At 44.3% G+C, this 24,094-nt stretch overlaps 1 protein-coding gene across 37 annotated transcripts in view; it reads right to left on the bottom strand.

Moving 5' to 3' along the window:
* The window catches only part of IKZF1 (IKAROS family zinc finger 1), a 100,378-nt gene that overhangs the window by 24,741 nt on the left and 51,543 nt on the right, over positions 1-24,094 (bottom strand). For 12 of the 37 annotated variants that reach the window (XM_016957454.4, XM_016957453.4, XM_054687532.2 and 9 more), the window contains 2 exons: positions 11,617-11,676; positions 2,891-3,151 (listed from right to left, as the gene is read on the bottom strand). The exons of 11 other annotated variants lie outside the window; for them this stretch is intronic. In XM_016957454.4, coding sequence (XP_016812943.2) covers positions 2,891-3,151; positions 11,617-11,676 — 321 coding nt within the window. Of the gene's footprint in view, positions 1-2,890; positions 3,152-9,841; positions 10,161-11,616; positions 11,677-24,094 lie in introns of those variants that run through there. 14 more of the 37 variants (XM_063815359.1, XM_063815360.1, XM_063815358.1 and 11 more) reach the window with 2 other exon arrangements.

The raw sequence follows: 24,094 nt of genomic DNA, 5'->3' as shown, positions 1-24,094 counted from the left end.
CACCTTTTTATCTTACAGATGGGAACTAGGTAGGCACAGACAATCTTCTTGGTCTTTGTTATTAAAAATCCCATCATTTAGAATAATAATGTGGTGTATTTGCACCCTGCATTTCCTGCTTCCTTCCTACCTCTCTCCTCTCTGGTTCTCACACTAACCCTGAGACATTGGTGGGGAAGATGTTACTATTACACCCGAGTCAGAAATATAAAACTGAGCTGCACAACAGGGGAAGTGACGTGCTGGTGCCGATGAGCTGATTAGAAAATGGCGCCAGTGGTACTTCACCAACGTGGGGATATGGGCAGAGGCGAGACCGCCCCTGAATCCTCTCAGTGTATCCTGGAAGGGACTGAGAAGCTGACTCAGCCATGGGCAGGAGGAGGAACAATGGCCACAGTGCAAGTCCTAGCCTGTCCAGTGGGGATTCCCGTCGTACCTAAGCCCCAGGTGGAGAGCCCTCCGAATGGCCCTGTTCACTGTCACTGCTCAGCTGCACTGCCCTGCTGCCTGAGGCGGCTCTGTGCTCCACAAGCTGGGAGCTTGTTAGGAATGCTTGCTCTCCTGCCTCCCCCCAGGTCTGAAGCAGAGTTGTATGTTCACGAGATCTCAGGTGATTTACATGCTCTTTCAAGTTTGAGAAGCACTGCTCTAGAAATGTTTTAAGCATAGAGAATTCAGAAAGCATGCCTTTTCTAACATATTCCACTCAGATCCCAGGAAAATGAAAACCTTTTCTAGCATGTCTAGTTATTCAAACCAAGTTTGGCCAAACCAGGTATTTCTGTATCTACCTGGGACCCTTTATATTTAGGCAAGTGGAAATGCATGATGAAAACAATTCATGAGTTCATTGCTTCAAGTGTGTGTATTTTTTTAACAAAGGGCAAGGCAGAAACTATAAAATTGACTTCTGAAAGTTATTTGTTCCGTAAGTGAAAAACTCAGCTTATTGGTGTGCAGGTGGCACCTAGCTGCTATTTGTTGGGAGAAGTGAGCAGCAAACAGCAGGTGCCACCTGGCATATCTGTACTTGGCAGGTTTATTCATTAAATGTAATTATTCTTTTTATCAAGGCAGGCAGTCATTATATTTTGGCAATTTAGTATGCCAGAATTTGATTCACTTATCAAATATTTATTTAAGAGAATTTTCACTGTACAGTCAGGCTTTAAATGAATTAACAGGCAAGTAGTTCATTTGTGAGGTCTATTCCTTATCAGGGATGTATTACCATGGGTCCCCGAGTATCCTGTTAAGTGTCTATCACAGGGTAGCCTACCTTCATGTTAATTTCCACCTCATTACAAAGGCGAGGCTGGGACTACTCTCATGCACGCTTGCTTCACTTAGGGCTGAGTGTGATCCGTCTATTTCAGTGGGTAATTTGAGGATAAAGGGGCCATTAGAAAAAGCAAAGTTTGCTTAATTTTAGAAGTTGAATTTTTATGGAAGATGGATATCTATTGATATCAACTTATTTTTATAGGTTTTCAGATACACTACAAATGGAATAGATCATTTTGAAAACTGCCCGATTCAAATATAAAAAATTACAACCCCACAAATATCTGCATTTCCTGATAACACAGCTTTTTTGGCTCACAAAATTTTCTGAATTTCTGCTTAATTTTTGATGAACATATTTTTGTTCGCCCCCACGGAAGTAGCATACGAGGGTCTGATTTCAAGTCATCGTCATCATTTTCCCAAGGTATCTTATAGAATCTGCTAGGCCTTTAAAATAGGATTTTCAACTATTTTTTCCTCTTGGGTTTTGCAGTGGGAGACGCTAGCTTTATGATGACCTAACAATGCCAGCTCAGAGGCAGTGATAGCTTAGGGTCTCTATGTTTCACGTTTCAGCTATCAGTGGCTGCTAGAGGTGGTGGATCTATTGTGTTTTACCCAACTTTAGAACAGCTTCCCACGCAAAGAAAAGTCTCTCTTCAATTCATAAGAAACCTCCTGCCTACAGTTAAATAAGTGTGTGTTATTCATATTTTACTTCTAAGACACTCCAGCACCATGAGTGGTGGTTTTCTGACTGGACAGTTCTGTTGGACAACTCTGTGACACTTCCATCAACGTGACCGGCTATTAGAAACACTGGCTGAGCGCGGCCAGCTGGGGCTCGCCGTGTTCCCACGCCTCTGGTGAGGGGGCATCCTGTGAGCCTGAGCACAACTCGCTGACACTAGGGTGCCCGTGTTCCTTCCTTTCTGGACACAGAACATGACATTCTCTTATACTTCCAGTAAACCTTTCAGCAAGACAGGGGATTTGGGATGAAATTCTTTAGGAATTTGAGCTGATAACCAGTGGAAGCATCTGATTCAAAGTCTTTCCTGTTAGAGGGCAAGCCATTTGAAAGCTCATCTGAGGTCTTTCTGAAAACTCGATTTTGCTGCTATTCCATCATTGATTATTGTTTCTAAACATCAAACCCTGTTAGTTTGGATACAATTTAAACACACATTTTACTCATGGTTTCTCAGTGGAAACTTTGAGGAGTAAGTTTTGGTGTATCAGGATTTTTTGTTTTGTGGAGGGTGACCACTCAGCACACGTACCCTGAGGGCTCAGCTGAGACTACTTAGTATGTGTTACTATAATAGCAGCCCTCGCCAAGCCTCTCATGTGATGCTGTTCACTTTTCCCTTGTTTCATTTATAGGGTGGAATTGGTACGTGTTGAGAAGTCCTTTACAAGGCTGTACCAGAACAAGGACTCTATGACTCGGTACCACTTGGAACCAATCGCTTGCAACAACTGAGCTACCAGTCAATTAGAAACATGCTCAGAACACAAGGAAGACAGGATGCTTTCCTCCTTCAAACCCCATGCACCTTCTCCAGGCCACTAAAGGAAAAACTGAGCCAGGCCTTACCAGTGTGGCTTCTTTTGTGAACCATGAGCACATTGGGCCCGATGCAAATGATCCCACAGATATCACACTTTAGTTTTCCGTTAGGAAGTCGAATGCCTCCAACTCCTGACAAAGCCGAGCTGCCTTGGTCCCTGTGGGAGCCATTCATTTTCTCTCCCGAGGCATCAAGCATTCGTAAATCCTCCGCACATTCTTCCCCATTCATTTCACAGGCACGCCCATTCTCTTCATCACTCTGAGTCTCTACTTTAACATTACTGGCTGAAAGAAACAATACAGGAGGCCACTCAGTGTCATTGCAAAAAAAAACTCAACAAAACAACACAGCAGCAAAAAGACAATCAAATAGGTGTGGAGAGCTACTAAACAGAAGTTCTTAGCAAATACCAAGGGGAGAGCAGCCTGAGCTCGCCGTGCATTCAGCCTTGAGTGGGCTTCGGTGGCAGGCCTCGGGATGCACCTGGGGTTACAGGGAGATCTGCCAGCCCTCTCCATCCATAGGCCCAGTGGCGATTATCTGAAAATGCACTAGAAAGGTATTTACATAGTTCCCACTTTAGAACTGGGCCCTCACTTTAAGCAGGTTCACGTCAGGAGTGGTCTGAGGCCTTCTCCTACACCCTACCCATCAGATGGGCACCTTGCCCTAGAGGGTGGGTTCTGGGTCACACAATCCAGCTCTCTAGGATGTGTGAACTTGTTTGGCAAAATACCTAATAAGTGGTTATCAAGCCTGAAAAACGTCTCTTATTGTGATGCTACCTTTCCTTGTGGCATGTAAACATTAATAAACTTTGGGACAAAACTCAATAAACATAAAAATGCTCAGAGTTCTGACCACAGTTCCCTTTCAGATTTCCGGAAGTTCTTTGTGTTTCTTTGGTACATGACCATTTGAATTCCTGTTTATCTTAAATAACATAAAAACAAACCCTGTGTTCTAAAGAAGAGGTATCCTTTCTTACACTTCTTCCACTTGCTGAAGGGTTAATTGGGATAGTTTATGAATGTAGGTATCTGGAAGAGCTTTTTTTTTCCAAAGGGAAAGAAGCTTGTGTGTGTGTTGGGTGGTGGGTGGAGGGGGGGGGTGGGAGGTGAACTTTTAGTGTCTTGAATACAATGACCACTATTGACTCTGCATTACTGTTAGCTTTAAGTCACACATCACAAGGTAATTATGTCATTTGAATATTTTTCTTCCTAAAGAAAGTAGGAGTTATTTCATTTACACACTTCAGAAACACTGACTGATGATACATTGGTGAATCCAACACTATAATGACTAAGAGAATTTGTAGTTACACTGAAAGCCACCATTTTAATAACCATTTTTACAGACTAATAAGAGTAGGTAGGTAAATTTTGCCAAGTAAAATGATCAATGAGATAGATGACAATCAAGACTAAATGTTTCTTTTTTGAGACAGGGTCTTGCTCTGTCTCCCGGGCTCAAGTGATCCTCCCACCTCAGCCTCCCTAGTAGTTGTGACTAAAGGTGTGCACCACCACATCCAGCCATTTTTTTTTTTGGTGTTTTTTGTAGAGATGGGTCTTGTCATGTTGACCAGGCTGCTCTCGAACTCCTGAGCTCAGTGATCCACCTGACTTGGCCTCCCAAAGTGTTGAGATTACAGTTGTGAGCCACTGTGCTCAGCCTAGACCACATAATTTTTGATCAACATTTTCAATCAATGGTTCTCAAAATTTGGGAGAAGCAGCATAAGCATCACCTGAGAACTTACTAGAAGCACAGACTCTCAGGCTCACCCCAGAGTTGCAGGCTCAGGAACTCTCGGGTGGGCCCAGCAGTCTGTTTTAACATACCCTCCAGAAGATTCTAATGTACACTGAGGACTGAGAACAACTGTCTTAAATAACCAACTTAGTTAACAGCACTCCAAGCTTATTTTATTCAGGGAGTTCCTCTCTATTTAGAGATCTACAATCCAGACACTGAAATAAAAATACCTGGTCTGGAATCTTAGCTGCACTATTTAAAAACACTGAGATCTTAGGCAAGTCATGTAACTTCTCTGTGCCTTGATTTCCTCATCCATGAAAATGGAAATTATTATAGCGCCAGCCTAACACTGACAGACAAGAAGTTAGCTGAGGATAGTGGCTGGGGCATGGCACATGGAGGCTCACCCCCAGTGATCCCAGTACAGTCTTTCACCTAACCCCAATACCACATGCTGGGCACACAGCACATTAATTGCACTCTGCTATTTAACCTTCACAACGACTCCATAAGGGAAGTGCTATCATTATCCTATTTTACAGTTGAAGAAGCCAAGGCACAGAGAGGTTGAACAACTTGCTAAGGTCACATAGCTGGCAAGTGGCAGAGCTGGAAGGTAACTGCAGGCAGCCTGGCCCCAGCATCCAAATTCCTAACCACTTACAGTCATCTCTTGGTATCTGCAGTGCATCAGTTCTGAGACTCCTGAAGGTCTGTAGATGTGCAAGTCCCTAAAATGGCCCTATAGAACCTATGGATACGAAAAATCTGCCTTCTATATCCACAGGTTCCATGTCTCTTGAATACTGTATTTTCAAGCCACATGGGTTGAATTTCCAGAGGCTGAACCCATGGATATGGAGGGCTGACTGTACTGCCAGTGTTTTCTTATTAGCTCTTTAGGGAAATGACTTACAGATGAATAATGAAATGAATTAACTGGGACATGGTGGACTTGGAGACCACAGAAGTGAGGATGCACCAGAGGATTAACAGAGCTGCCTGTCTCCTCCATCAGATCCTGGCATTATGCAGGATTGTCCTGAGAAATCCAGCAATGGGGATTCTTCAAATGCTCTCCCCTTCAGATCCTGAAGATCAGAGACCGAGAGCATCTGAGCAGCCTCCTGCTAACCTCTCCCCACTGCCAGGGACAAGATACTTGGAAAATAAAGGAGATAGGCAGGCAAGTGAGGCTGGTTGGCTGTCGAGGCAATGGTGCTTAATGACCATTGAGTTCTCTGGAATTGGTACTCTCAGGTAGAGGCTGTGCATCTTTCCGGGAGGAAGCTAATTCTCTAGGCCCTCCTTGTTCACCAGTGTCTACACTAGCCTGCTCTGGAAACACAATGAGGCTGCAAAGATCTGTGTACTCCTTAATCTAAGATTATTTTTAATCATTTACCTTGTGGTTTTTAAAATGAGATTAGAACACAATGGAGCAAATTAAGATTGGTGTGGCAAGTTTTTCAAATACAGGCGCTAAGACGAGGGCTATAGCGAAGGTGTAGGCCTAGTGCTTCCGAGGCTAGAAAAAGGACACCACGCAGAACAGGCACTGGGATAATCCTCTTGGCATGTTCCCCTACGCGGCTTGACTTCATAAATTCAGAGGCAACCAACTAGAGAGAATTGACTCTTGCTTTCCCATGGGCACATATGGCCTATTAGAACTTGCCAGAAGCTATCACTTGTTCTTCTGGATCATTAAGAATGAGTATTTCTGGGATTCTTTGGCATGCTCTATGGCGTGTGCTGTTGATCAGTGTGTGGGCGCTTGCAGGTGGGGAGCAGAACAGCAGGGAAGCATTGGACACGACCTTTGGGTTTCTGGCTTCAGGAACACCGGTTCTGCTACGGCAGGCTGCTTGCAGGAGGAGGCAAAGCTATGTGACAGGAAGGAAACAGAAGCATGGGGGAAAGCCCACAATGGATGCTGCCTTAGATATCACAGATGTTCTCAAAGCCAGAGGCCTGGAGATCAGCCACTCATTGGACAAATGGTGGCTGAAAGCAGTACTCTGTCCTTGTTAGCCTCAATGACACTGTCACTGAGAGCTGTAACAGAACCAAAAGAGAACTAGGGACACAAACACTCTGGCTCAGGCCCACCCTGGGCTCTTTCACTGACTGAGACATAATGGACAAGAGCCCAATTTTATTATTCAACAAATGTGACAATAAATATGAAGAGTGGATGTTTTCAAACTCCTAGTCGAAAAGGCACAAGAGCCTATCACATACTGTCCTGAGGTCAATGTGGATACCAAGTACAATTTTAGGGAGATAGGTACCTAGATCTCCACCTAGATGGCTAGATGTAGGGACATATATAGAAGATTAGTCACATAGGTCTGTAGGAACAGCAGTAGGGATGATCAGCTCAGGAATATATAGAGTTTGAAGAGGAAAATTAAGGACACTGCGATGCTCTAGGTTTCTAAAAAAGAGTATGCAGACAATATCCACAGATCACTACGGGCAAGGCCAAGGAACTGAAAATAATGGGAAAAGGACAGAGGAACCTGTATCAGCAAATGCTCAAAACGTTTTAATGGAAGTTAGATGGCAGATGCTGAGCATTCCAGGGCTGAAAGCTTCTAGCACTATTCGGACAACTTCTAAGCCATGTTATGACGGGAAAGGTTGGTGAAGTCTAAGACAAGGACTGGATGACTGCCAGGTGCTGGCAGGATTTGGTGGGAACAGAGTGGGCAACACCGTCACCACGGGGCGCGTAAGATTCAAGCAGTGCGTGGATTTCCCGTAAATGGGGTTAAGCTCCTCTTTTCTTTGCGGAAAAATGCAAAGTGGGTGCTGGTTACATAGAGAAGATCAGGAGACTTCTGTCCACCCAAGGAGGCTGTCCATGAAAACGGGGGTCTCTTATCCAGCTAGGAGGAGAATACAAGCAACTTGCTTACTGTTTTCATAGATGACAGAAATCAGGGCTTGAAACTATCGTCATAAGTTGCAACTACAGATTGTATCTCAAAATCTGAAATCTATTAGTCATAAATGTAAGGACCTGTGAAATTAAAATATAGATTTTAAAAACACAAGCCCAGGATGAGAGTGTCTTGGCTTCCCATGTAAGTGTGAAAAAGGTTTCTGGGGTTTTCCCTGAATCTGTCCCTCAATCAGAGATGTGGACAGAAAAAAGACAAACAGAAGGGGTGACAGAGTCCTGTAGTCACTGAAATCTGGAATCTTCTGTACCAGCCAGGCTGTACGCACGCCTCCTTTCAAAAGGGCAGCATAGGCTGGTGCAGGTTTGGAAGAGTCAGTCACTGGGGACTGAAACTAATTCCTGCGAGCAAGGTTGGTGGCACAGGATGCACACTTCCTCAGCTTGGCCCCTGAGGGTGGAGAAGGTGCCGAGGAGAGGCAAGTGGGAGATGAGGGCAAGAAGTGGTTCTTCTGAGAGAGGGGTTTCCAGTGGTGGAAGGTGTCCACACACAGGGCAGAGAAGCAAGCCCTGGAGGCTGGTGGGAACCCTGATGGCAGGTTCCTGCCACCTGTAGTTGTGTGACAGCCTCCACCAATATGCCTCCCATTCAAGGAGTGAGGAGTTCAGGGCCTTTGTCCCACAGACCTTTTCCTTTACCTAGAAGAAAAGAACAAGTGGGTGTTGGCCTGTTGATGGCAGTGAACACATGCAGTTGTGACGGAGGCTCTGTGAGAATGTGAGTTTTGTTGGCCCTTCATTTTGAAATCCATCCTCCTGAAGAAGGCAATGACACCAGCTGATACTTCCACTAATGAAGGAGGAGGTTGGGAAGGAATGACTGGCACTTACTGAAGCTGAGCACCTCCTGGCAGCTCCATAATACCCCGGAACCCATCCCAAGGGATATGCAAGGCTCCTGCTGAATTCTTTTGAAAATGCCATATGAGAAATCCCTTCAGTTTCTTAACAACTGCCACTCCTTAAATGGTGCTGATCATACCTGCCCCAGAATCAATTCCATGAACCCGCCTGCCCGATTTGCAGGCATTGTGCTTGGTTCAACCCCATGGATGCTGTCTCTATGGAACATTTGCCAGGGCCCGAGTTGCCTGGCCGTGCCCTTCTGTGAGTTCCTAAATCACTCACTCCTTCCTCTGTTACTCGGAGCTGGAACTGCTTAGCTGTGGTATTGCTTCAGTGAAATGGTACGTCTCCCTGAAGATAGGAAAGATACTTATAAATATTTTGTAACCCCCCACCCCATTACTTAGAAAAATGTCAAACTCAGTAAGGTGCTGAATTGAACTGATTAAATATAGAACATGAAATGGAGACTGGTCCTCTCTTTCTCCGGAACACTCTGGCTCATGCCCACCGTGGGCCCTTTCATTGACTGAGAGATAATGGACAAGAGCCCAATTTTATTATTCAATAAATGCGACAATAAATATGAAGAGTGGATGTTTTCAAACTCCTAGTCAAAAGCTGCTTTCCTTCCCAGATGCTATTTAAAGTTGGGAAAAATTAAAATCTCATTGACCTATCTTAGAGGGCTTCTATGTTATTGGCACCCAACAGTACTAAGAGAGACCCCACACCCCTGTATGGAAGGTGGACTTTGGTAGATAGACAAGTTTGGATTGAAGAATCTGGAGAATCCAAGGAACTCAGATGCCAAGAGGAGCCAAGAGGCCTGAATCTGTGCCAGGCACTGTATGTGCTCATGGATAATTAAACATTTTTTAATGCATAGGTATAATGTACACTGTCAGTCCCCACCTGACCAATGAATTAAGCTTCCTCTTCATTTCCCTTTCCTTTTTAGAATGTGTCTTCATATTTACTGAAAAAGTAAATGTTTGGTACTCAGAACGCATTTTTCCATTGAAAAGATAGTCCGAAGTAGTCACTCTAGTGTGAGTTTAGGCCATGTAAGCTTGAAATGCTCAATATTTTACTTGAAAAATGGTACAGAAATATTCTTGCAACACTGGTGACTAGCAAGTAAAAATCAAATGAAATGGAAATATTTAAGATATATCTTGAATCACGGTAATTAAATGAAAATTTGAGGTGAAGAGGAGATATATATATAGATATTTTTGTGTTGCCTCTAAAAGAGATTTATAAAACTTTTAAGCATTTTAAAGTTCATGGAACCATTTATTATAACTTAATATCATTTAAAATGTAGAAGGTTGTTTTCGTCCCACTAGGGTATATTATTAGAAAATACTTTTTTCGTTATTTGCAATTTAAGGCCTTTAAATGGAATGAAGTCAGGGAGAGAAAAGAAAGGCAGAAGAGTAAACAGATAAAGAGAATTAAAAAAAGAGCAATAGGCATTTTCTTTCCTCCAGCAACTACGGACACAAACTGGAATAAGGACAGTAGAGGGGGTGAAAGGGGTTGTTTTTAATTTTCAAGAAGAAAAGAGGTGTTGAGGGCAAAGAGGGCAATTCTTCATCATGACCACAAGGTGGTGATATTGGCCCAGAACAGTTTGGTTGCTGTTTTGCGGGGGAAGGCATCAAGACCAAGTAGCTGCTTGTGTGAGAAGGATAGTCACAATTCCAACACTGGGGAGAGGGGGAGAGAAAGAGAGACACCAATACCTTATGGACACATTTGCATAAATATAGACAGAAAGCATATCCAAGTGTATATCATCTCTTTTATAAAAACTGTAACTATCATAACATTAACACATCTTCACATGCAGCGATTCTTACAGACTGAAGGCTTCACTGAAGGGTCTGCTTCAACGTATGCTCTGGCTGACACCTTCCTCAGACTTCACAGAAACATGTTTTAGGATGCATTAGCTTACTCTCAAGTGCATTTGACTTCTCAAAATACTTCAACAATATGATTCTTCAAATCAATATCATTTCTCTGTCCAATACCATAATATTTTATATGTTCATATAAGCTCACGTGTAAACAAATACACATATATAAGCATTTACATGTAAATACATATACATCTCAAAAAGTAGGTATCAAGCTATTGCTTTAAAGTGGAATCAAAGGAATATCAGTAAAAGAAAGATTTCTGTAACTTCTATAGGCTGGAAAAGTAGCCAATCTAGTTTGTGAGCAAAAAGATGTACTTTGATACTGTTAAATTCCTTAGACACCAGATAGTTTTTGATAACCAGGATGTCAGACACCTGTCTTTAACTGTTACTGGCACTGTTCAAATTAGAGCCTATAATTATAATTGTCACAGTGTTAACACATGCGACCTGTTTTCTGATGTTGCTTTATAGTATTAGAGAATTTACTAATACAGGTCCTAAGGGGATTATCAACTTGTATGACTTTAAATATTCAGCTCTCTATACATTTTTAAAAGCACTCTCTGTTCTTTAAAGTACTCATTTGAGGATGTTACCCAAATATATTTATCATTTATCAGCTCAATATCTAAAAAAGAAAAATGAAATTCACATCTGTTTTTGGTTTAACAGCTCAGATCAGAGAAAGTCCTGCGGGCACCAAGCAGGAACAGTACGTTGGCTCCAGCAGCGATGCACCACAGAATAACGGCCTGGAGGCCTGCAATTTTCTCTTCTCAGTTCTGAAATTAATACTCCAGAACCACAGATGAAGAGCATATCTCCTTCTCCTGTCCCACAAAATTGTAAAAATTATCTTGAAACCATGTTCAGTTCTTTGTTGGTGACAGAAAATATGGCCATTTTATCCTCACACTCAATAAAAAGGATTACAGGAGTAATCTCAAAGCTGTCCAGCAGCATCCGCGAAGTAACAATCCCATCAGTGCTACTGTGACTCCAACCCTTACTGTTACTCCACTGCCATGCTCCCAGGACACCGCACAACTGCCTAGACCTTCGTTTTGCACTTTATGGTATAAATACCCAAAAATGATATGGTAGGTGTCTAACGAATAGAACAGTGAATATTTAATGTATCTCACGCGTTGATGAAGGAACATGCACGTACGATATTTACATGATAGGAGATGAAGGCATGCTTTTGTTTTCCAGAAGCAAGGCATATACTTACGAGAGAAAGATTTGGGAATTATTGCATGGAAATCCCTAAAGTCATCAGCCCCATATGTAACTGCAATAAAGAAGGCAAAAAGAAAGCTGGGTTGTGATACCAGGAGAGAGTATAGTCAGAGTTTAACAGAAAGCATTACTTTTTTAAAAAAAGAACGTTTTATTACTCAAAACCACTGTTCAGCTACTCATCTGCTATTGCTGGCCCTTCTATAGGCAACAGAAAAGTAATTACTCATGAACAGGACCACAATCCCCTCAGGTGTCAACTCACAGCATTATATCCCATAAAGTGGTTTGCAGCAATTACTGATGGGTTCAACATCTTAGAGGGTGCAGCCCCAAACATTCTAGAACTGTGAGAAACCATTCAGCAGCTCCAGTCCAAACACTCAGGCTCCTCGCAGAGCATCTCCTGGGACAGCACGTATCTTCACAGAAGTGCGTGTTTCTTAATGAGCTGATTGCATCGCAAATGTTCTTCATTCAGCTTTTTCTTAGAAAGTGTTCATAGAAAATTAGAAAACGCAGCACATTGGGTGGGGGAAAAATTCCTGTTTTCCCCAACCAACAAAAGAGCTACCCCTTTCGGTGATTAGTCCTTATCAGCTGCTTTCATAAATGCTATCACTGCCTCAAATCTTCAGGTTTCTATTCTCTTTCACAGGACAGTTTCCCAGCATGTTCCTTTCTCTTAAGATTTGGTAGATTCTGCACATGTGCACACATGTGTACACACACACACGCACACACACACACAATCTTTCCCCCAAGAGTCACAGCTCAGTGACTGTTAAAGTGACGTACACAGTGTAGCTGTTAAATTAAACTTGTTGGATGAGTTCCTAGGTTAGCAGAGTAAAGACTCTGAGGTGACCTGCAGGGAAGCAGACCTACTGGACTTTGCTTAAACCAGTGTTTTCCAGATTTATCTGACCACAGAACTTCCTTCTTTTCCCATGAAATTATTGGGAAATAAATTATTGGGATAATGGGCAAACATAGTTTGAGAGACACTTTGAAAGCTGTTTCTTGAACAGCTTTCAAAGTGACTGGCTGAATTATTTCCTAGCAAATCCTTACTCTCCATCTGCTTATTTTATTCCCCGGTAGTCCAAATCTAATGGATAAAGTCAATATTATGAATCCCATCAAACAGACAGAGGTAGCATAAACTGATTGCCTCCATATGGATGTGCTTGTTGGCCTGCAAACAGCCAGTTTTACAATAACCTTTGCTGTTCTTGTTGTCTTCATTGAGCTCCAACCCTTTATATAATCTGTTTGCCCTTAGTTATTCTGCTTTATGAAGCTGCTAGCATCTCGATAATGGGAGAAAAAGCAAAGATGTTTTAAAGGGTATGTATTACCTTTTGCAAATAGGAACATTACAATGGGTGATAGAGTACAAAACTCTGACTAAACAACAAAGCACTGAGATACTACTTATACTGCTGATCATGCTGATATGGTGCTTGAAGATGACTTGCCTTGAGAATTAACTTCCTAATATAACCCTGCAGTCTACATCCAGAGCTCAGCCACCTGCTGTACATATCATGATGACTACAGCACTGGGGAGTTCTTCATGTTTACCAGTACCCTGAAGATTAGAGCTAAGAGATTAGATCTGAATGCAATGCGTCTGGAATTTGTCTCACCAGTAGAAAATGTAGCCTTGTGCAGCCTTGGGCATCAAAGTGTAAGCCTTGAAATACCGAATTCTGTCAAGACACTTCCCACTTCACACATTGCCATTGAATATGAAGAATACTGTAATATATTATTAGACATTATTTTTTTTTTAATTTAACTTTTAAGTTCAGGAGTACATGTGCAGGTTTGTTATATAGGTAAACTCATGTCATGGGGGTTTGTTATACAGATTGTTTTGTCATCCGGTATTAAATCTACTACCTGTTATTTTTTCTGATCCTCTTCCTTCTCCCACCCTCCACCCTCTGATAGGCCCCTCTATGTGCCCATGTATTCTCCTCATTCAGCTCACACTTAAAAGTGAGAACATCTGCATTTGGTTTTCTGTTCCTGGGTTAGTTTGCTAAGGATAATGGCCTCCAGCTCCATCCATGTTCCTGCAAAGGGCATGATCTCATTCTTTTTCTTATGGCTGCATAGTATTCCATGGGGTATATGTACCACATTTTCTTTATCCAGTCTATCATTGATGGGCATGTAGGTTGATTCCATGTTTTTGCTATCGTGAATAGTGCTGCAACAAACATATGCATGCATGTGTCTTATGGTAGAATGATTCATATTCCTTTGGGTATATATGCAGTAATGGGATTGCTGGGTCAAATGGTATATAGGTCTTTGAGGAATTGCCACACTGTCTTCCACATGGTTGAACTAATTTACAATCCCCTCAACAGTGTATAAGCGTTCCTTTTTCTCTACAACCTCACCAGCAACTGTCATTCTTTGACTTTTTATTAATAACCATTCTGACTGGTGTGAGATGGTATCTCATTGTGGTTTTGATTTGCATTTCTCTAATGATCAATGATGATGAACTTTATTTCATATGATTGTGGGCCACATGTATGTCTTCTTTTGGAAAGTTAGACGTTGAATGTCAATCACGTTTCAAAAGAATCAGTCCTTTGCCTAGTGTAATTCAAATTTACTTGTTGATTTTTGTCCCAAATATGTGGTTCACAAAATTGTTTAAAAAACAAAATATAGCTGTACCTATTAGTTTGTTTCATGTCTCCAGAGTAATGCTGAATTGATAAGCGCTCACCCTTGTTCCTGTACCATCCGTGTTCAGGCACATAAACTTCTGGGCTCAGTAAAAGAAGTGTGTACTATTCTAGCTGGACAGGTAATTATGTACAACAGCAAATGTGGAAACTCACTCTGTTCCATGCCAAAGTTCAGTATCTTTTGGGAGCCAATCACTGGGAGCTCTGTGGATGCCAGGTGGGTAGTAGAGGTTTTGTGGAAGCTGTTTTTATGATGCTTGAGAGGCACTGGAAGATGTGTAAGGTACTGCAGCTGCACATACAGGGACACACATAAGTGTGTTTGTGTGTTAATGCAAATATACACACACTCACCTGCACGTGAGGCATGGGGAGTAATGGTGTCCCCCCAATGAACAAATTCCCAACCAGTGAATCAATGATTGGTCAAGTGCGACTGCTACACCTCTTAGCCCTGCCCCCTCAGGGACCTCACTGGTCCAGCAGCTAAGCCTGGCACCCTTCACCACACATCCAGGGTAGGGACCGAACAAAGTCACAGAGCAGGTGAGTATGCACAGCAGTCACTGAGAGCTCCTCGCACTCTAGGAGCCAGCTGGCCCCAGGTCTGTGCAGTCTGACAATATTCCCACATTGCTTCTGGCAAGCTGCAAAATGAGCCATACAACCTGCTTTTTCTCACTCTCTTGGAGAGTTTTGTAGGTGCTGACTTGCTTTTGCCCCTGAAGGCAGTCCTGCCTCTAAGTTGACCCTCTTGCTTGTCATAAGAAGCAGTCACTGTGGGATTAGCGAAGCTATTATTCAGTGATTACCTCTCAACCCTGTTCTCTGTCCTTTAGTAAATTCAGGCCACTGTTTAATAAAAGGGTGCAGATAAAACAGGTGTCAAACTTTTTTTCTCAGTTTTCTACATTTTACAAAATATATTCTTATCAAAAGCAAATTTAACTTATTTGGTAAGAATTTCTATTCCCCAAACTCTCAGGCACATTTTCATATAAAATGCTGCGAACACCTTGGATTCTGAATCCTATTTGAATTGCCAAATTGATGAACATTATGGGAAAAATGAAATACCCACAAACCACACTTTTCAGTTTGCATTTAGCTGTGCATAAAATTATAAACTTCTTGTGCCGTTGTCACTCTGGGGAGAGGCTAAACCTACTTGAGATTTTCAAAACTAGAGGGAGGAGATCTGATCTACCTTCAAATGCGAGAACACTGACAATTTTCTGGGAAAATCTGTCTAAAGGTAAACACATTCAGATTTGTATTTAGGAGAAATTTATAAAATTTATAAAATTTAGAAAAAATGCTGTCATTCTTTAAATCACATGAACCTGTTAGCCACAGTGAGATCATTAGTCTATTATGACCTTGTTTGAGTATGGTTTGTGGTACCTTGGCAATGCCTCCAAATCTAGCATTTCATGGCAGGGCTTCCTGACCCGGTGACTGAGCTAGTGAGAGTCACAGGACAGGACAGCAAGGTGGAGGTGGATGGGAGGACCAAATACTCCAGACAGAACACCACAGGCCACACTTCTGGAAAGCACGAGTTAGATCCTGAAGTGCTACCAAGTCAAGATTCTATGAAAACCTTTCAGACCTTCTGTGGATGGATCCATTTGTTTTTAGACCACCCTCTAGTGAGGAGGCTCAGAGTCTTCTCATGGGAAGAGAACACTGGCTGCCATCTATGGACTGCAAATGCACACTCAAGGAAGGTATTGTTGCTCCAGTCTTAGAAAAGAGGCAACTAAAATACAATCAAGTTCAGTGGGACCCAGGGACACAGAGCTGGGGAGTGCTGGCTGGTGTAAGTCTCACATCTAAGCTCCCCAGGGCACTGGGTAACTCCTCAGTGGCTCGTTTCACCGCCTGTCCTGCAGTCAGTCCTGATGATGTCAACTCTGCAGCCACTTGTCTCCTTCCCACTCCACCAGCTCATTCTTTTCAGATGTCAAGGGTCACACTATGCAGGCCATGATGTCTTACACTGCTCCGGATCCTGGATGGCCCCAGCATAGTACCTTCCACCCAACAGGCACACAAAAGTTTGCAGAAGAAGGCAAGTGGAAATATGCCCAGGGCCCTGGTCTGGGGGCTCCACCAGGGCTTGATCCTCGTCATTCTGCCCATTCTTCCCTCCATGCCTGGAACATGCACACCCAAACCCAAATCCCATCTTTTCCCCCAGACCCAGCTCTCCTATGTAGCCCATGCATGTTGATGGTGCTTCATCTGGATTCCATACATTCCAACCCACAGGGGGCTCGCCTCTACCCTTGCCTCTCATGGCCAAATTCTGTCTGAGGTCTTTGGAGAGGTCTCCATTCTTATTGTTTTCCAACCACGTCACATCCCAGCATGGCCATGAAGCCCCTGCCTTTGCCCAGCCAAGGCAGCCCAGCCTGCACCACATCCTGCCTGTGTTTCCTGTCCGCCGTCTGGCATGTGAGTTTGTTTGCTTGCATCATGGGGACCTTGCTTTCAGGCACCCCTCTCAATCAACCTGCTCATTGCCCTAAGATTATCATCCTCAACCTGCTCTTATCCGGTCACAACTGCTTCCAAGCTTTCCATGGGTCTGCACTGTTACGATGAGAAAAAAATCCTCCAGTCCTGTGTCAAAATCTCCCTACAACTGGTGAGCAATGAATAAACTTCTCAGCAGGTAATATTATTCAGATAAGCAATAGTAAGGGTGAACCTTATGGAAAAATGCTTTAAAACAAAAAAGAGAGCCCTGTAGCTCATGTTTTAGTAGAAAGCCACACGCAGATAAAGATAACATCTACCTTCTTGTCAACAAAGACCTCAAGACCCATAGGATTAGCTACAACCAACCAACATTCACCATGTTTCCCAGATGGGAAAAACAATAGGGCTAGTGCTTTGCAAGTCCACTGAAGGTGAAAAAGAAGGCAGGAAAACGCCTTCAGTGCCTGCAAACCGTGAGTCTGTACAGTCTCCCCTTCAGCTCCAAATGCCCCTGGCAGACACTTACTCTATCTGGCAATGGGGTTGAGTGGACCTTCCGAAGCGCCTCACTTACCCTCATGGTGTTTCAGGGATGAGTGTCAGGTCGAGGGACAGTTTTGGTTGCTTCAAATGGGACATGTCAGTGATGGCCAAAGTCACTATGCTTTACTTCAAATCCCAGCTGTTGGAGCTACCTTCCAGAGCAGATGATTTGGAGAACTTGACAGAAGATTAGGAAAAACCAATGTCTGGCCCTTTCTCTCTTCATGTAGCACAACTAGGCACCAGTCCTATTTTTGTTTTTGTTTTAATAACACAATTTTAATTGTTCGCAGTGAACTAATTAAGATAGAAAAAGCTCCAATTAATACACCTATGGCTTAGAAAGGGAGAAATGGGTACTTCTAAAGAGTACAAGAAAGGAAACAGCAGGTTCAAAATGATGGTTCTTTTATGGGATTAGCTTTTTTTTTCTTTTTTGAGATGGAGTCTTGCTCTGTCACCAGGCTGGAGTTCAGTGGCATGATCTTGGCTCACTGCAACCTCCTCCTCCCGGGTTCAAGTGATTCTCCTGCCTCAGCCTCCCGGGTAGCTGGGACTACAGGCGCGCGCCACCATGCCCAGCTAATATTTGTACTTTTGGTAGAGATGGGGTTTCACCATGTTGGTCAGGATGGTCTCGATCTCTTGACCTTGTGATCAGCCCACCTCGGCCTCCCAAAGTGCTGGGATTACAGGCGTGAGCCACTGTGCCTGGCCGGGATTAGCTTTTAAATGATTGTTTTGGTGCCATGTGCAGTCTTCCTGGATCCTGAGGTTGGAGCATTTCCTCAGCTGCCCTGCTAGGCCTGTTTCATGTCAGCCAACTTCCGGGTCCAGGATCTCCATATAACAATTTAGGGGAAAACATTCAACAGGTTGAAGAACAGGCTTAGGGATATTTTCCCAGTGTTGTAACCTTCTTGCTTACTCTTTTTTGGAAGAAATACTACTTTTTTGTAAAAATAATATTTGCTGATTCTAAAGACACTGAGTAGACAGAAGCACTATGATGGCACCTCTAGAAATTACCCCCAAGTTTTATAATTTAAGGAGAATCATATGCAAAGAAGAAAATGCAAAAATTATAATGAGAACGGGGTAAGAAAGCTTGGTTCATGCTTTAAAAGGAGAAGGGAAAGGGACATTCAGGCAATCAAGAAAGGCTGAAGAAAACTAAGAGGGCTGGAGGAACAATGATTAGATAGGAAGGCTCTTGTCAGGGATCGTGGCAGGGGTGAAGAGTGTGAGGTCCTCAATATAAGTGAAAAATGAAATTTAATTTTGTCATTCCAAATTTTATTCTAATAAGGGAGATTTGTGCTGGATCACTGGGCCAAAATGATAAGGAAGGGAAATGCTACAAAATAACTGGGCTGCCCATAAGAGTGTGGGCCACACGGCGGGCAGGAGGGGCTTGGGGTGTGTGCATGGAGAGCCACCTTTCCATATCTAGGCCCTGTCAGGACATGCTGGGGCAGCGCCGGGCAGAGCCACATGGTGATGACTGGCTGTGTTCCCTGCCACATGGAGAGGAGAGGCACAGCAGGCAGTGCGGAAGGGACCTGGGGCTGCGGAGCTCGGCAGTCGTCAGAGTGTCTGCAGCGTGGGCCACAAGGCGAGAGCCTTTGATCAACTGTTTAGCATGTGCTCTAGCTGATGTAACTGCACACGTGTTTTAGATGTGGTTTTCCCAGTAGCACACTCTTACAGAAGCAACAGGTTAAACTGTTGCTGCTGGTGTAAAAGGGAGTTCGGCAAAGTGAAGGACTAAAGACTGAAGGAGATGTTTTGACTGTTAAGCTGGACTTGGCTTCCTGAAATGGGGTTATTGTATGTGCATTTCACACGTTCTTGAGGTGTAGGACATATCACTTCTGACTTCAAATGAGAACAAACATGCAAAGAAAGGGCTGAGGAGTTTAAATCCATTTCTGTGGCCTTTGTCCACCTAAGCGATCAACTGAAGAGAACTCCGGAGGCTGCACTCAGCTCCTCCTCAGGCTCTGCAGACAGACACGGCCATTCCCTCTCATCCCCAGGGCTGGCAGGGTGTCAGCCTCAAAGATTCCAGAAGCCCAGGCCCTGCTTCAGGGAGGCCAGAGATAAGTAATCTCCCCCAGGACACACAGAGGGTGGATCCTCTGCTGTCCCTCCCTTCCAGAAGCCCAACGGGTCCCTGTCAGAATTCCAAGCAGAAGGTGACTCAGCACAGAGGAGGAGGGATGGGAAGAACAACTCAGTTGCCCTCTTGATCCCGCCGCTCTCGGCCATGGGTACAGTCCTGCACACTTTGTGTCTTTAAGTGGTTGCTAATCTTTAAGGAAGGGGTATTTGTGTAATACTCTGCTGAGAAATCCTGGGGAGTCAGCCAGCCTCTGGTGACCTGACCCCACTACAGGTGGAGGTCAAGTCTTCAGTCCTGCCTTGGCAGTTTCTTCTGCCTTCCTCCCAGAAAGTGGATTTCTCAGGCATGAGCTCAAGCTGAGAGCCTGGTGATGGTAAAGATCAGAGTGCAGGCAATCTGGCATAACTGTAGCTGAACTGGCTGTCTGCAGAGGAAAGCAAGGGGCTGAGGAGCGTGGAATTGGGTGGGTGCATCTGGTCTGGTGCACTGGTGCACACACATGTGTACATGAGTGATCACGTGTGCACGTGTGTGTACATGTGCAAATGTGTACATGTGCAAATGACACACAGAGATCGCCCTTTCTACACATATATTTAAAAAGGCAGCTCAGTAAAATCGACTCACAGGTAGAGAGTCCATTATTTACTGTGACTTTTCCATGCAGGACAGTGGTGCGGCCAAATAGGCAGCAGTCTCCACTGTTCGGAATGTCAGATCAGCTCCTCCTCACTCTGCGCACATTCCCCCGCCTGCCAGCTCTGTGGGCAGAAGGCTGCAGGAGTCAGATCTGGTCTCTACAAGACTCAGAAGTCAGGATGAAATTCATGTTTCCTCCATTTCTTAACAAAGAAGCACACCTGTAGAGATTTCTGAGCAAGGAATTGTGACTTGTTGCAGAATTTATTTTATTTTATTTTATTTTTTGAGACAGGATCTTGCTCTGTGGCCCAGGCTGTAGTGCAGTGGCTCAATCACAGCTCACTGCAGTCTTGACCTCTTGGGCTCAAGCAATCCTCCTGTCTCAGCCTCCCGAGTGCCTGGAACTATTGGAATATGCCACCATGCCCAGCTAATTTTTGTATTTTTTTGTAGAGACAGGGTTTTACCATATTGCCTAGGTTGGTCTGAAACTCCTGAGCACACGTGATCCTTCCACCTCAGTCTCTCAAAGTGCTGGGATTACACGTGTGAGCTACCGCACTTGGCCAGAATTCTGTATCTTGATAAGAAACTCACAAGTGGCTGTGAGAAGACATAAGGAAGGAGATGTGGCTACTTTAAGCCGTTTAACGTTTCATGTAAACTTATGTCTAACCAGGGAAAAAAAAACTCCAAGGACTTTGTAATATATAGTTCTCTTAAGAAACTCTTTAAGGCTTTTTCTTTCTTTTTCTTCTATCCCTTCTCTCTTCCTCCACCTCTCCATGGTCGTCTCACTATTTCCTAAAAAGCCCCGTGCTGTATAAATGCTAGGCATATGTTATTTTATTTAGCCCTTACAATAAAGCCTTGGCTTGTGAGTGATCAGCATTGGCTGCAGCACCCTGCCTCCAACCACCTGAAGGTGTTTACAGACGGCCTCTGCCTCTGAGTAGCTCTGGAGTCCGAGCCATGCACAGGACATCACCAAGCCTCAGCTTCCTCACGTATGAAACCAAAGAAAACGCCAGCCTCATGTCACCATACAGCTGGAGAGTCACAGAGCAAAGGTGCCAGGTCCCCGCCATTAGCTGGCGCTCAGGAAATGCTGGCTGCCCCTCTCCTGCCCCGTCCCACAGCCTTCACGCGAGATTGGCCCACTACTCACACACCTCTGGCTTCCTGGCACTTCTGTCAAAACCTCACATCTCTTAGGAAGAAACTTCAAATGTCATGTTTTTTCCTAGTAGATATCAGCTGTTTCTTAGGATGAGAGTGTCTCAAAAAGTCCTGTCCTTCACATCAACAACACTTCTTCGAAGTAAGGGGGGTTCCTCCCTTTCTTTCCCATCTTTCTAGTTTTATGATTCAACAACCATTTACCAGGAAATATCTGGAAACGACTAATTTGGGTCACACACTCTTCCCATTTACAAATCGAACAACTAAGAGCGTGTAACATGTAAGTCAAGTCATTTACCTGGTTCCACAGCTGTTGCCATGTGACTCCAGGGGCTTGCAACCAGGTGAAGGTGCTATGCTATGTCCTTCCTAGACATTAACTTTGTTAACCCTTGAAGCAGCCCTGTGAGAAAAATATCACCCCCACTTTACAAATGAGAGAAACTCCGACTCCGGATGGTCACCCGACCTGCCCAAGACCAGGTAAGACAGTAGAAAAGAAAAGTGGAGGCCAAATTCGAGGCACTCCAAAGCCCATTTCTTAACTCATTGCCTCCCTCCCACTCCGTGTGTCCTGAGCTAACTTCTCCAAGTCTTCGCGTCCTAGCTGTTAATGAGTTTATGAAATGAGGCCCTCTGAATAGCCCACACTACACATCAGGGAGGACCATCTCCAACTTGGGCATTCCACAGATGTGTGTGCAAACCCCGAGGGAGTCTCCAGAGAAATTATAGAGGGAAAATCCAAGATCTGTCCAGGGATGTTGCAATCTATAAACAGCAGGAGGAAGATGCACTGAAACTCACGTGCCACGGTGCACAGCAGCCCTGGGTACTGGGAAGCAGCACAAGTTTTTAGGAAGACTAAGACATGCCAACTGGAGGGAGGGGTGGCAGGGGGGTTGTGAGAAGTCACAGAAGGGTGACATTCAAAATGAGAAGCAGGAAGAGGGAATCTCAACAAGTGGAGGTGGGGGACCACAGCAGGGTCAGCAGTGGACTTGGCGGGGGGGGGGGGGTGGGGTGGTGGCTGGCTCAGAGAGTCATGGGGACAGTCATGCCCAGGATGCAGGGCCTGGTTCCAGAGGCCTTGGAAGCTGAGATGAAGTCCCCAGGCAACAGGAACTGTGAGAGGTCCCTGCTTGTGGGGGTCCTGTGGTGGGAGGTGGTTTAAGGGAACTGGTCTGGGGTTGGGATGGAGATGCCTAGAAGAAGGAGTTGGTTATAACACTCCACAGGCAGAGAGAGAGAAGTGGGAGACCAGCAGGGTGGGCTGGGGAAGTAGGAGGATCACAAGTGGAATCACACACCCATGGCCCTCCGAAGCCCGGTGAGTCGGCAGTCAGGGGTGCAGTCATCCTGCTCTCGGTTACTCTAGGCTTTAGAGCACCACCAGCCCAGCGACCACGAGACCCCAGCTTCCAGAAGACCCGACAGTCGGGCCTTCTGCCACCCCGTGATCTTCCGCCCTTCCCTCCAAATCCAGAGACACCGTCCCACCCTGGTCTCCAGGAGGTAGGGCCCAAGCACAGCGATTGTGACACTGTGCTTGTGTGTCATCTTGTAACTGGGTTTCCACATCCTCCTGGCTGTATTGTAAAAGCCCTAGAAGAGGAACAAGAGCAAATAATGAAATATAGGAATGCAGGAAAAGAGGAAGCCGCCGCGAGATACCAGCCCAACCGAAATACAAAGAATTATGGAGAAGTGACAGAAAGGGAAGTAAGAGTAAGGAATTGCATTGAGTAGCTTAGCAGAGTGCGTGTGCACACACACAGATAAAGCCATGCACACGCACAGACACACAGCCGTGCACACACAGACACACCCCACAGACACACATGTACACACAGACACACACAGAAACACAGGCACAGAGACACACTCACACACTCTCACAAATTCACACACACACAGCCTTTCTTGGGTCTAAATTAAACTTCTAGAAGAGTATGAGCTCATAGTTGTCAGCCTTGGAGGGACAGTAACAAGTTCACTCTACGGTCCAGCTGGCTGAGAGAGATCATCCAAGTGCGCTGGCTCCAGACCATCTGTCCCCACAGGGTACTAGATCTAGAAGTTCCTGATAGTTCTAGAAGGCCATTCTGCTATTTTTCTTTTGTATTTAAAAAGCCAGAGTTAAAATATGGTAAAACTTCGTTACATTGTAATCAAAAACTTAATTTTAGGGCTGAGACGCAAAGTGGACTAATGGAAAAGAAAACATAAATCTATCGGGGTAGATGCGTTTAGGGATCCCCACATCATTTTTTTAAGCGAGGAAAACAGGCAAGGAGAGAAAAGCCTGAAACTGAGGGAAAATGAGAACAACACAGTGAATTAACCCATCTGTGGCATTTTCTGTTCGTGGAGATAACCAGTGGCAGAGCTCTGAGTCAAAGACATCCCCACTGAAGGAGCATGGAAGTTGTTGAGAAAAAGTCCTTATCTAGCATTTTCACAGGCATGTGGCAGGAGGGGCAGGACAGCCGGGAGGCCTCCAGCCTGCTCTGCTCACTGTGGCCTCGGAGTTCACAGGGAACGCTGCCTCCCTAGGGCAGGTTTTTAAATGAATGCACCGCTTTCCCTCTTCCTTATTTTCCAAGAGAAACACTGGCTAGCCCCAGAACTCTCATTGTTCTTAGAGGAAACTGCTGATCATCTGTTGGAATTAAAATTTGACTGGGACTTTCTGAGGACTGTTTCTTTCCATTTATTTATTTATTTATTCATTTATTTATTTATTCGCAAGCTAACACATTAAACTTTGGAGT

Source organism: Pan troglodytes, chromosome 6, assembly GCF_028858775.2.
Source record: "Pan troglodytes isolate AG18354 chromosome 6, NHGRI_mPanTro3-v2.0_pri, whole genome shotgun sequence".
Taxonomy (NCBI): domain Eukaryota; kingdom Metazoa; phylum Chordata; class Mammalia; order Primates; family Hominidae; genus Pan; species Pan troglodytes.
The sequence above is the reverse complement of the archived record's forward strand: the minus strand, read 5'-3'. Positions and strand labels throughout refer to the sequence as shown.